Raw genomic sequence first — 13712 nt, 5'->3', positions numbered from 1 at the left:
GAGCAGCAGGAGGCTCTGGAAAGGGCTCGTTTATTCACTCAGAGAACAACTGTACAAATATTACAGGCAATTTTCTTTCCTTTCAGAAAAAAAAAAAAAGTATAAAAATAATCTTTATATATGAATCAAAGTTCAATCTGTTACTGTAAATCTTCTCTACATCTCTTTTTTTTTTTCCAAACATCGTCTAACCGATGGCAAACATTAACACTTGGAGGGAGAGCGAAGGTCGGGCAGCGCGCTGACGAGAGCTCTAGCTACGCGCAAGCCGCAGCGCCAAGCTAACGCGCGAGCAGGACCAACAGCTTTTGGGTAGCTTCCATGCAAAGGAGGGAAGGCTGAGGAACTGCTGCATGCGGACGCAAAGTTCACCACCCACCCGGTCTCCGTCTCACCAGTAGTAGCTGCCCACTGCCATCTAGAAACTAGAAAGTGTCCAATGTTGTCTGCTCCTACTGAATTCTTCACGTTTCTCCTAGAGGATGCTGGTGCTTCACACCACGAGCTTCCCACGCTGCAGAAGTGAACAGCTTCTGGAGGAGTCCCACAAAGAACATAATGGCACAAGGAGCCACCTTGGGAAAGAGAGGTCCCAAGCACACGCTCTTCTCACCTCTGCAGGCTCCAAGGATTGAAGACATCCCATTTACATCCCTTATTGCTCGTGCTCCAGCTTTTTTTGTGGTTCACACACGGTGAGCAGCTAAGCAGAAGTCAAATATTGACTGGTCGTGCAGATGGCTGCAAGCTATCTCTGCAATGCCCAGCCATGCTTCCTGGCCTGGCCTTCTCTTCGGCAGTTGGCTGAGCAGGAAAGGCATGACAGCTGCTACCGCTGCGTTGGCAGGAAGATGTGCAAAACTGACGACTATCAAATACAGGATCTGACCAAAAAACATCAGGGGCTTGCAAAATATAACACAAATCCATGAAGGATTTTTACTCCAATAAAAAAAAAAAATGCACAGGGTCAAAGATTGATCAGAAAAAAAAAAAACTCAACAGCAGACCTTCCGTTAACACAACAATTAAGAGAATCTCATGGAACAAATGATGCAGAGAAAGCAACACACTGGGCAGCAACCTGCCACAGGATCAGGAATTGGGAGCATGGATACGGACACTAGAGGAGCAAATTCAAATATACAGAAAGCCTGATCCTGAACAGATGCTAAGAGGGGAAAAAAGGCGGGGGGGGGGGGGGGGGGGGGGGGAACAAAACGCTATTTTGATGACACTTATGCATCTTGTCATGGCAGAGTACTACTGAATTGTTGTTACTGCTTGGTCGCCTTTTAGACAGTTGAAGGCTCAAGTGCAATGGTTGGAGAACAGTTATATGCTAATATGAGCAGGGTCTGATGTAGTTGGAGTACCTTAAAGGCACCAGCTGGAGCAGTCTTATCCTTTCAAGCATCTCTTAAGAAAAAAACAATAACAATATTAATACTGGCACACCTTCTTCAGCCCTGCAGAAACAGCACAGCTGCTGTACAAGGAGCTGGACCCCCTGCGCTTGTGCATCAACAGACTGGTGAACTAACACCACAGGAGAACCAGTATTCCTACTGATGCAAAAGCAGGGAAACTCTCAGCTCAACTCCTGGGTCCTACTAAGAGGAACAGCTGAAAAAAAAAAAGTGCTTTTTCTTGTAAAACATACTAGCTTGGTCTGGAGTCACTGGAAGAAATGGACACTTTGGTGCCATATTTTTTTTCCTCGTTGTCATTCAAAATATAACCACCCCAACCTGAACCACTCACACTGAAAATCTAGCTAATTACATCCGGGCTTGTGAACTGACCACACAATATTAGAGCTCCGTGTAGCAGCTGGTACCTAGGAGGTGCAAAGTGCCTCTAGGAGTGCAGGAAAACCAAGGCATGCAGATTTGAGGAAGCTCGGAGAGGCACACGGGCAAAACTCTACAGGTGAGCTGGGAGCACTCAAATCACAGACCCTTTGAAGTGAGGCCCAGGATCCGGTGAAGAGAGAGGTGCAGCGAGGCGAGTTAAGTCAAAGACCTTGCATGTGCAACACAGGAAGAGAAAGAAGCTACAAGGAGGCTCCCGGCCTGCAAGTCCACATCTCTTGGTTCTGAGTCCATATGAGAGCATCTCTGAATCACTCACTCGTCGAGCTCTAGCACAAAAGGAATCCAAAAATAGACACTTTCCAAAGTTACAAAATGGTCTGTCTTTGTGAGGCTCACAGCCGCACTGAGAAGTCAGAGGTTAAGGACAGGCACATCAAAGAGGTCACAGACGCCTTCGCTCTCATCCAGGTTATAGATGTAGTCGTGATCTCCAGGAGGAGGGGAGAGGCGGAGCAAGGGAGCAAACACTGGGAAAGAGAAGCCCACAGTTGGTTACAAAGCTCAGCACACCCACACCTAGCCCACAGTTGCCATCAGACACCAAGCGACACCAAGTCGTGAGGCTGCCCCGTGGCCCAGGGAGTCCACCCCACGTTGAGATCTGTGAGGTTGCTTCAAATCAGCCTTGCAATGCTAAAGAGATGGGCTCTTCTGGTCCTTACACATCACCCAGGGACTGGCAGGACAGTGAGAACAGAGTCTATGCCCAGAGCCCAGAAAAATGAGGGCAAGCCTGCCAGCTGTACAAAGTCACACAAAACTAGTCTTCTCCCCCAGAAAGGCCACACCGTGAGGGGAAAGCTCAGAGACTCACCTTCGGATGACATCAGCTCTTCCAGTAGCTCAGAGTTCATACATTCTAGAGAAGAGACAAGCACAGTAAGCAACACACGCTGCTTTCCTGGTCTGTGCCTGGGTAGTTTCCCACCCTTCCCAGCCTCTTTTGGTCCTCACCCTTGTTACCCCCTTTTTTTTTTTTGCTAATGCAAAGCGTGTGCATAAGGCAGAGCACGTGCAGGTAGCGAGAGGAGAAAGCGTAGGTCTCCTGCATGGGCAAAGGGAAAGCTGCACACCAAGACAATTCAAGCAGCATCAAAACATTCTGCGGGAGGTTTCTGCCTGCTTAGCTCAGCCATAAGCCAATCGCTTTCACATGATGGGCTATGCCTTATGCCTGCATTGGCACGCTAGCTGGTGTGCCTGAACTCTTCCAAAGGAAACTCTCCAACATGCATCTCAAAGTGAGCTGGTAAAGCCTGACACATTCACGGTCGTCAATTATGCGCTGACTTTACTAGAGTGGGGAAAAAATGAAAAACAAATGAGCTGTTCCAGGAGCAGCAGAACTAATCAATCTCTCCAGTTTCCTCCAGATTTGTCCCCTTTGTTTCCCCTAATTTGCTCCCTTTGCTCCACAGCTGTGCTGTGGCTAATCCAGCAATATGCACTGGTAGATTGGCTGGCTGCCCACTGCCAAACAGAATAACATCTGAGCTCTGCATATCCTTCCCTAACGGGTCATTAACTGCTCTCCCCTCTAAGTTTTTTATAGTTTTGTGTGGGCAGTAATTATCTCCGAAATGTCATTCCTTCCTCCAGTGTTGTTAATCTTGGCTGGTAGGTTCACGAGACACTTGAAGGGTAGACAGACGAGCAGCCAGATAAAGCATGTGCAAGTCAATCTCTTTTCTTAAAGAAGCATTTGAAAACAACTTTCTGAATCCCTTTCCCACTTTGCCAAGTTAAATAGTGAAGATCTAACTCGATCTAGCTAGGCTGATGAGGTACTACCCACGCTTGAAATGAGCTTTCACCAAAGAAACTCAGATGAACCCATCTTCAAGATGCTTACCCATAGCAGGCTGTTTCCTAGAGGACAGGAACCTACCTGCCTAATTCAGTGTTGTGAGATGAGAGTATTTCAATTGGAAGTGACTAGACAGGAATGATACCAGCTTCAAAAACAGCAATTAAATACAGAACCTATATTCTCAGATCTTTTCAGGGCTGATAATGTAGCAGGATGTGCATGTGTGTGTTGAATTTCATTTTTTTTCGGGATACAAGTATAAAGCAAGCGGTTATTAAACATCCACTTAAAAGAGACAGAAAACCACGCAGAGAAAGTAATTCCAATACAAAACACTAAGGAAGAAATTGCAGGCTTTTGCAGCTTAAACTGCATAGCCTGAAAGCAGCAGCCAGTGACAGAGCACCCTTACTATGATCACACTGGCTTGAAAGAGGCCGCAAAGTACGCTGCAAAGCTCATTTCTCTGAGCTTTTAAGTGATTTTTTCCAGCGCTGAGCTTCACCACTTGCCAATTCCATTCTGCAGAGCAGAGCTTTCATTGGCAATTCAACAGCACATCATGGTTAAAATCTGACTATGCCATGTTGCACTTTCCTTCACTCCTAGACCTGCCCTTTCCCGCTCCAAACTGTAAAGAACACCCCGTAAAACAACATGCATTAATGTAGACAGCAAAGCTCTCATTTTTAATAGTGTTCATGTAGTCTCAGAGTTAGTTTGGGTTAAGCTGTACCTTCTATATGGGCTTAGGCCCTGCAGCAGTTTATGTTTCACGCTGCACAGTGTCAATTTTACTCTTCAGATGTGTTCAGTCATTACCAAGACCTCACCCACTGTCTACAGCAGTGGGTGCTTCAAACGCGGGGCTGAGCGTGGAGGGAAGGTGCCCTCCAGGCCGACCGTGGAGCCTGGCTCAGGGCTCCTAGCACACAGATCAGACGGTTGCACGTGTATGGCATTTGGAACTGCGTGGTTCTTAAAGCAAAAGCTGCACTTTCACAAAGCACCCGCTCGAGCAGAGAACTAGGGACTCCAGGGAACAGTTGTGACATATCCTGTCACCACCACAAAGTGCTTGTGTGCACTCAGCTCCGCGTGGCTGCAGGGCTAGGAGTATTTTGCCAGCAAAGGGAAAGACAGGGGTCTAAATGTGCCAATTAAAAAAAAAAAAAAAAAAACAAAGAAAAACTTTCCCAGTTTAGGCTTATGTTAGACCAAATTCTTGCACCTCTCCTGCCCTTACTTAGCCCAAAGTCTGTTCCACCATGAGGCAGTGATACCCACTCTCCTTGGACAGAGGCAGAACACCTGACTCAAGTAACACCATCCCCTCCCTTACAGCTCCAAAAAGACTACCAAAAGCACTGAGGGATATGTCATAGAAAGAAGATTATTTCCCTAGATTATGTGCTTGGATTAGCTCCAGGTAGGCTCTAATTGGAACAGGGCTAACAGGGATTTATCCGGTAGCTCTAGATGGTGCAGACAAGTTGGAGAAGGAGCATGGGAAGACAGAGCACAAATTAGCACTGACACGGTGCCTCGAAAGCCCTCATCTACACACTGTAGGGCAAACTCTTAAAGGTTGCTGGCAACATGAAGACAGCAAAATACATATACAAAACAGTAATTTTAAGGGCGCCCTCTACAGGTAGAGGGCCAGCAGCCACCAGCTACCACAAGGACCTTACAAAACCACATCCCCAAAATAATCCGAAAGTGTGTAAATAAAACGAACTGTCCCACGTCTGTGGGTGGATGGGCACGGAACAAGGCTGTGATCAGGGAGTGAACATACCGAACATACCTCTCGTTGGATCAAACATCTCTGACAGCTCTTTGGGAAGCTCCAGCACTGCAAATACAACAAACCAAACGGTTTGCATCATTACATGAAGTGCCTGAAATGCTTTACGACTTAATCGCCTACCGTCCAACCATACTTTCAGTCCTTATGCACCCAGATCATCCATACCAACCAGAAATTCTGCTCCAACACCCCACGTCAAATATATCTGCAGAAATGATCAGCAACAAAATACTTAAGCTCAACTACTTTAAATAGATATGTAGGAACCCCAGTACGTGGATGTGTTATCACAGTCAGCAGCTTTAGAGTAATAGCCTGTACACAAACTTCACACTGCATCAGCTTCTGTACGACACCTCGATTTGCCTTGTGTAGGATAAGGGCATGCCTTTAGACAGTCAGCACAGCCTCTCTGGGCTAGGATAAGCTCTACGCACACCAAAGGCCTAATTCCACAGTCAAGACTACTCCAAGATGGAAGACAGACTGTTCACACTTCTCTCAGACACGCTAGCAGAAGTGTGAGAAAAGAACTACATGAGCTACATTTGAGCAAAACTTCTAAACATAACACTTGAACCCTGAGTGTTCCTGCAGTGAAGGTAAGCTTCGTGGCATTACAGCACAGTGTCTTACCCAGGCAATGCTTTTCTGTCTGTGGGTTGGCCTGCTCTTTCCTGGCATAAAGCTAAAATATTCCTTGTTTAGAGTCCATTTCATCTCACCAAGCACATCAGGAAGCTCCCTAAATATATACTGGAAGATCATTAGGACTACAAGATCACTAAAGATAGACAAAGTATTTCTGGGTAAAGGAGAAAAGCAGATTCGAGAGCTCTCCTAATAAAGGAAGACATCCCGCAAGTTACAAAGGTACAGTTATCAGAAGCTGAAATTTCTACAGCTTCACAGTCTCACCACTTGGACCTAGCACTATAGAAGGGGCTAAAAGGGAATAATCCAACACATAACAGCACAGACACATCACGTGAACGTCCCTTGTGGATTTCCTAGTACTAGTGTCACAGGAAGTGACATGGTATAGACATAACACTGTCAGCTCCTCACAAGGTTCCCCAGCACCCTCAGGCAGCTGGCTGTCCCTCACAGGAAAATACCTCTTCACCCCTTGCAGGGTCTGGCTGACAGTGAAAGCAGAACGGAGTTCAGCTCATTTCCCTGGGGTCAGCAGCTTTTCCCTCACCCCATGCGGCACCCTCTTGGAGCCACGCATGAAACGGGGGCACGTCGCATACTCACTTCCTGTGGGATCGGGCTTGATCGGCTCAAAGGAGGTAGAGGGGCTGGGTAGGACGGAGCCGCTGTCCAGCGAGGCAGAGGACTGCAGGGGCTGAGTATCCAACCCGGCCGTCTGGCCGGTGGACGCGGGCACGTTGCTGAGGGGGTCAAGGTCACCGCCGCTCTTGGACTCTGCCACCGAGACGTTGCATTCTGGAAAGTCACAGACACACAAGAACGTCACCTCCGACCAGCCCCCAAACAAGCAGCTACGGCACAGACCAAACCCTCACTTGCAATGCTGATCGAGTGCAGGGAGCTGCAGAGGAAGAAGGCTTTTTGATTTCACCCAGCAAAAATTCCTAGGTCCTGCAGCAGCTCTGCTGGAGAGCAGTCTTGGTGGAGCACACTCCCACGGCAATCAACACAAGCCGCAGACTAAGCTACACCCAGGAGAAGGGAAGCTGCTACCCTCCTCCTTGGGGCTGAGGCTGTGTTTGGAACACCGTGTCCAGCTGTGACCATCTCCCACTTCAAGAAGATGTGGAGATGATCCAGCTGAGGGCTACCAACACAGGCAGGTGTCCAGGACGTGTCCTACCAGGAAGGGCAGAGGGAGCTGGGCTTAGGCAGGCAGGCAAAGAGAAGTCTAAGGACAATCCGACAGCAGCTTGCAGCCACCCGATAAGCAGTTACAGAGACGATGGAGCACAGCTTCTCCGTGGTGCCAAATGATATAATATGTGCAACAGGCACAAGCTCCAGCTCAAACAAACCCAGATATCCATAAACAATTCACTGAGTGGGTGCTGCAGCCCTGGAAGAGCTCACAAAGGAGACGGGGATCTCCATCAACGGAGGCTTTCAAACTTTGGCTGGACAAAGCCACAACCTAACTCACCTTGCGTTTTTGACAGCCTTTTTTTCAAACTAAACGTTGGACCTGGGACCCGAGAAGGCCCTTTTACAAACTTCTGCTGTAACCTGCCTCTCACCTGTGCTCGGGGCTTTCTGCGCAGGAGGGCTGTGATCCTGAGTGCTGGAAGGTGTCGGCGTAGAGGGCTGGGTGCTGCTGGGAACGGATGCCTCCTGGAAGTGGGCAAGCGGCGGTATCTGTGGTTTCGAGGGTGCAACTGCCTGGCACTGAATGAGGTCTTCAGGGGGAGGGACGGGTAGTACGACAGGAGGAGAGCTCCAAGCGTCCTTGTTTACTAAGAGAACATCGATTGGACCACTTGTGCTCTTCAGATGGATCTGGTATTTCTTTTGCCCATTTGGGCCCTGAGAAAAGCCAGAAGTGAAACACAGACATACACTAAGAGCCCTTTTCAAACAGAACAGGAATTTCCCACCGGCAAGACATGCGATCCGGACAGCTCAGGACAGCTCCACACACAGTTCCCCTCTCAGCTGCTCTCTCCTGACCCTCCCAGAACTACCCTTCCTTGTGGTGCTCCAGCAGTAACTCACGTACCACCAAACAAAGCTTCCTGGCAATTATTTAATATCTGGAGCCTTCCTTGGGTTGCCAGTTCCTCCAACTCCATCAAAACCAGGACAACCAATTCCCAGCCTGGTAAATCCAGCAACAACCCCCCCAAAACACACCCACACAACGCACGTGCCCTCTACCCACGCATTTATCACTCACCTCAGGGATGGGAACCTCCAAGCGCGTGCCTGATGGGGCTCGAATTGCAAGGAGGGTGTCACCTGTGCAAACAGACTGGTCAGCACTCAGGGGGCACGAACTGTTCTGATGGAGCACACGCTGACAAAGAGCCCCTCCTCAAAGCCCCTTATCTCCTGCGCTTCCCAAAGGCCCCGCGGTCTTCCCTTCCTTGGAGGATTGCCATTTACACCCACCCAAGCTGCTAAGCACATCGTACAGCTACAAATGTGCCAGCTGCCAAGGGCACAAAGGACCTGTGAAGTTTCTCCCAAAGCAACCCTAAAGAGACCTTCGAGTGTTTCAGCAGTATCCTTAATGGGACTAAACTTTCTTTCCCTCTGAGGAAACACTGGGGCTGGCTTAAATTCACTCTGAAGAACGTCCGAATCCTAAGTGAAAGACCCTTCACCCTGTTGTCACAAGGTTTCTGATTTGAATAGTGAACACAACAGCAAGCAACTCGAAGAGCTGCACTGCCAGCAGACAGCATGAAGCTAGGGCCGGGAGCCAGGCTGCTAACAGCACAGCAGCCTCATTTTGCTCAAGTACCAATACCAAACCAACACTCCCTAGCCTCTACCAGCAAAAGTTGCCTGGTGCTAGCTGTACTGGACCCTGCACAGCGATGCCAAGAGCCAGGCTGACCCACAGTATCGTTCACTGTCATACGATCAGCATCACATCACCAAGTTCTGCAGCTCCTTGAGATCAGCACCCCTAATAACACAAGCATCACAGACGAGCAGCTTCCATTCTGGGTTTACATTTAGCAAGAGAAACGTGAAGAGAGAACTGCCAGTGCTGGGAACGTGAGACATATTCAGACTGAGCAGTTAGAAGCTTTCACTTCAAATGTTCGAGCTTTTGTGTGGTTTGTGTTCACACTTCACTGGTATTCTGCATTAAGCTTCACTTGACAATTAATACAGAATATCCCCAGAGCGATGAGAGAGCGGACAGCAGAAGAGCACGGCCTTTAGTTTCAGGCTGGCAACTAAAGGTCAGATCAGCAAAAGCAGAGGGATTAAAAACACCACAAGATTTGTCAGCGAGATGGGATTCCTTCAACAAATCCGTACTTCAAATACATATCGTTAAAAGACGTTAAAAAGGCATAACAAAGCTCAAAGATACAAGCTCAAGGTTTAAGACCTGTTGGCCTCTACAATACAGGCGCTCTGTTTCTATCTCTCTCGATAGCTAAGCCCCAAATATTTTCACAAAACAAAACAATCGGTGCACAGCGTGCTTCCATTTCCTTTTTGATTCCGCAAGCACAAAACACATCACAGCAACAGACGGGAAAACTACGTTTCCCAGTCACTCTGAACTAACGTATCCTCAGATTTTGTTTTTTAATATCCAGATAACAAATCCTATTTGATAAGAGTCCAAGCAGGGAAATCTTCAAGTCCTAACTAACTTGAAGAAAGGGAGTTTAATAGCCGTAAATAAGAAAGGGGAGATAAAATTCAGCCTTTACCACTGTTCAGGAACACAAGGGGTCCGACAAAGAACCTCTCAGCTCTCAAAGAACCCGCCCAGACGTTTGCTGGCAGGGGGAATCAGATACCCTATGTAAAGCAAATTCATACAGCAAATCTGGGCACACACCAGACCAAAACAATGGAAAAAACACAGACGAAGCCTCCGTTCCAAAGGATTTCAGATCTGCTCTGAGTAAGATCTCATCTTCTCTGCACTTTTTGGTGAGGTCTGACTTCAGATGCAAACTGGTTTAGAAAAACAGGTGCAGCAAAATGCAAAACACTCAATCAAGCAAGCAATAATCTGTCTGCTGGTCTCCAGTAAACTCCTACAGGCTCTCACGAATTATCTGGCCCCGAGCACTGTCAAACTGAAAACACAATCCCTGCCCCCACGAAGTGCTAACTTAAACCAGAAGAAACAGCAAAGCGAGGGGTGGCACACGCGAGTTATTAGCAGGAACTCGAGCAGGATAACGTCTGGTGAACAGGAGCGCAACAAAGGCGAAGATGAAAAACAAAAGAACCGATGGATGCGGCGCAGGGCAAGGAGGCAGCTTGGAAGAGGTGAGGAGAGAGTCAGACGAGGGTGAGACGATGCACGGCTGGGGGGGGCAGGACAAGCAGCTCCAGTCTCGTACTCTCTGAGGCGAGCAAGCAGACGCAGGCTGCGCAGGGTCAGAGGGACGGCGCTCACCGAAGCAGAAAGCAGCTACGACTCCATGCCCCTAGAGCTGAGAACAGTTTGTATTCTGCAGGCTGCCATATTGCACGCTGGCCACGGGGGATTTTCTGGGTCCTACAGACAGCACTACAACTGCTAGCAGAGAAGAAACAGAATCCGGTGGGGTTCTCTTCACTTTTGCCCCACAGAGACAGAACATTTGGCTTTTTACACGGGCACCTTGCAACTCTGGCAAGGCAGTACCATGGGGATAGGTCACAGCACGTTCCCTTCTGTCCTGCTCTTTGCCCTCCTGTTGGCGGAAGGCACGATGCAGCTGAGGTACTCTTCTTATGTTTTTTTTCCTGCTCACACCCAGATTTCTACCGTAAACTTCTCTTACCGCTAGGATTTGTACTGTCTACCCAAGCCCTGAAAATAAAAAGGCTTGTAAAGTAACGTACACAAACCCACACAGCGACACCCAGCAAAAAGACTGCCTTAGGAAGGGCTCGTACATTCCTTTAAACGCGAGTGCAAAGAAACCTCCTGCCCCCTCACATCTGATGTGACAACAAAGCCACAACTCACGGGTTCCCAAGCCAAAGGATGGCATCAGAACTCGCACCACATTGGTGGTGATGGGCAGCCCATGCTCGCACCTCAATTAAGATCTGCTGCCTCTTTCTCAGCGAAAGGAAAGCAGCTGGCGTACACTGACAGGACTGCAGCATTACATCTTTATGATGCAGCACGATTTCCTCACCTGTGAAGCACTTGCAGATATCTTCATGTGTCACATACGCTAACGTTTTGAAGGTTAAGGAGAAAGGCTGCCGTTTCCTGCGAGGACAGAACCCAAAGGGCACCTGGCGTTTCCTTCCTGAGCACAAGCAATGCCATTCCCAGAAGGCCGGCCGTGCCACACGCTGCAGCGTGCTGAAGGTGAGGTCTGTAAGCCTCAGAGCTGGCAACCTACGACAGACAAGCTGCAAGAGCAGCTCTGCGCTCAAGAGAAGTAGCACCTGTGGCTCAGACAGCAGCAGTTTTCTCGCTGCAAACATTACGGTGCCAGGGAACTTCAAAAAGCCAGGTGACAGCCACGGGTGCGCAACGGATCCGCTGCTCCACAGCGCTGCGTGCCCCGCAGAGGAAGCTGTTCCCAGGCTGGGCAGAGCTCCCCCGCTCCCAAAGGGGGGCACTGCCTCTTGACCCTTTCAGCGCAGGTCCTCCAGCAGCACGAGGTGCCCACCGCCCCTGCACAGGGCAGCGCCAACCCCGCCCTCAGGCCTCTGCCTTCCAGCCCGGAGGAATAAGCAGCTGGCAAAAGGATATCGATTGTTCTGCACGTCTTCTGTAACGTTTTTGATGCTCTGCTGAACCCACATCTTCTGCTGCTCCAGCTCCTGTTCCCGCTGCTCCAGGTCCTCTATGTCTGCCTTCAGCTCGATCAGTTTGTGAGCTATTTCACGCGTGTTGCAGCCAGGACCCACCCCCCTGTACGGAGGGAAAAGGAGGGACATGGATCAGCTGACGGAGCGTCCAAAGCAGCCCCAGCCTCTTCGGGAGGCTGCCGCCTCCCTTCCCACCACTTCTATCCTATGCCACGGCCAGAAAGCCTCATCTGTACCCGCTCCACATCCCCTACCACCTTCCAGCTCAGCACCATTTGGTGCATCCTCCGACACCCCACAGCCTGCCAGGGCTCTCCCCCACCTCCAGCACCACAACAGGCATCTTCTCTAGTCCGAGACACAGAAAATACCTAGTTTGAACCAAAATAACAGCTCCGGTGTACAGGCGACATGCCATACACACTTCAGCTTTCCTCACTACCACCATCAGCACAGTTCAGCTGGGGGAAGTACAGGCCCCTTGCTCCGAGCAGGCCGTTTTAGCCAACGTCACTGGGACAACAGCCTCATCCAAATGGGAAAAAGGTACCCCCGAAAATTGGACCTTGTCCTAGGAGGGACCCGTGAACAATTTAGAGCTTCTCGGTCACTCACTTCCACTGGATACTGTTCTTCGACTTCTTCTCAATCAACCCAATGCCTTCCAGGACATTCGTGATATCGTAGATCCGCCGTTTCTGTCGCACAGCCAAGGTGTCTGCAGCCTGCAAAATAAGTTGGACACTTAACTCCAACCTCTCAGTCCCATTTCTCTCCTTCCTCCCCGTCAGATTGCTTCCTGACCAAGCTCTCTGCTCACCATCTCACACCTCTTTTATCCCAGCGCCTCGAGCTACCAACATTGCTCTCAATGTCATTACGACCACGAGAAGAAGCCACTGCCCCTTTGTTCCTGTTCTTACCAGCAACTTCCCCACTAATCACAAACCAAACTCCAGCCATCCCACTCAGGGTGGCTGCAGAAACCACTGGTCCTCAGCGGCAAAGCGGGGCTGGAAGCCACTAGTCCGGCAGCCAAAAGATGCGGTGCTCTTTCAGGGGAAAAAGAGATGGGAACGGGAAGAGGAACGCAGAGAGCTGCGCGCCTGACAAGAGTTTAGCAAAGCTGACGTTCGAAAGCTCTCTCCTACCCAAACCTGAGGCCACCAGAGAACCAGCACCTCGTCAGGAGGCAGAGCAGCACGGCACCGGGGGGTGCCTCACAGCAGCGCGAGCCCAGCTGGCACCGGGGGTGCCGGTGGCGCTGCCCACAGGCCAGCCGCCGCAGAAATGACCTTTCCCTCTCGAGCCCCTTCACAGCCGCGGACCAGCGAATCCCCCTGAGCGAGACCCGCCCCCGCAGCCCGCCCCGTCCCGGCTCCCCCCCGCCCGCACCAGCTTGAGGTCCAGCACGCCGTCCTTGGCCTCCTGCAGCAGCGACACGAACTTGGTGGTCAGCAGCCCCAGGCTCTTCTCGTGCCGGCTCGGCGCCCCCGCCGCCCCGCTCCCCGCTCCCCCGCCGCCGCCGCCGCCGCCGCCACCCCCGGGCGGCTGCGGCCCGCACTCCGCCATCTGCCCGCCGCCGGCTCCGGACCCGCCGCGCTTCCGCTTCCGGGCCGCGAGGCACGACGGGAGCTTCCGCGCCGGGGCGGGCGGCGCGCGGGCGGCGGGGGGCGGGGGGCGGGGCCGGCGGGAGGGGCGGGGCCGGGACCCGGCGGGAGGGGCGGGGAGCGGCGGGACGGGGGGCGGGGCCTCG

At 50.7% G+C, this 13712-nt stretch overlaps 1 protein-coding gene across 1 annotated transcript; it reads right to left on the bottom strand.

The window, feature by feature from the left end:
• Positions 1–27: 27 nt before the first annotated feature.
• Positions 28–13528, bottom strand: E2F4 (E2F transcription factor 4). Its single transcript, XM_035543229.2, has 10 exons — positions 13352–13528; positions 12572–12681; positions 11898–12059; positions 11329–11372; positions 8391–8452; positions 7735–8020; positions 6761–6952; positions 5498–5545; positions 2692–2736; positions 28–2344 (listed from the first exon to the last, which is right to left on the bottom strand). The coding sequence occupies exons 1-10, from the start codon at positions 13526–13528 to the stop codon at positions 2229–2231; spliced, it is 1242 nt and encodes a 413-aa protein (XP_035399122.1). The 3' UTR covers positions 28–2228.
• Between the last annotated feature and the right edge of the window lie 184 nt (positions 13529–13712).

The sequence above is a fragment of the Cygnus atratus genome, chromosome 12 (assembly GCF_013377495.2).
Source record: "Cygnus atratus isolate AKBS03 ecotype Queensland, Australia chromosome 12, CAtr_DNAZoo_HiC_assembly, whole genome shotgun sequence".
Taxonomy (NCBI): domain Eukaryota; kingdom Metazoa; phylum Chordata; class Aves; order Anseriformes; family Anatidae; genus Cygnus; species Cygnus atratus.
Note: the sequence above shows the minus strand (reverse complement) of the source record. Positions and strands in the feature narration are given on the sequence as shown.

Bases quoted from the DNA above. Each gene is read 5' to 3' on its own strand.
- E2F4 (XM_035543229.2), bottom strand. From the start codon at position 13,528: ATGGCGGAGTGCGGGCCGCAGCCGCCCGGGGGTGGCGGCGGCGGCGGC. The intron at 5,546-6,760 runs GTGAGTATGCGA...TTGTATTTGCAG, and splicing joins CAAGCCCGATCCCACAGGAA to TGCTGGAGCTTCCCAAAGAG. The intron at 2,345-2,691 runs GTGAGTCTCTGA...TCTCTTTCCCAG, and splicing joins AGAGCTGATGTCATCCGAAG to TGTTTGCTCCCTTGCTCCGC.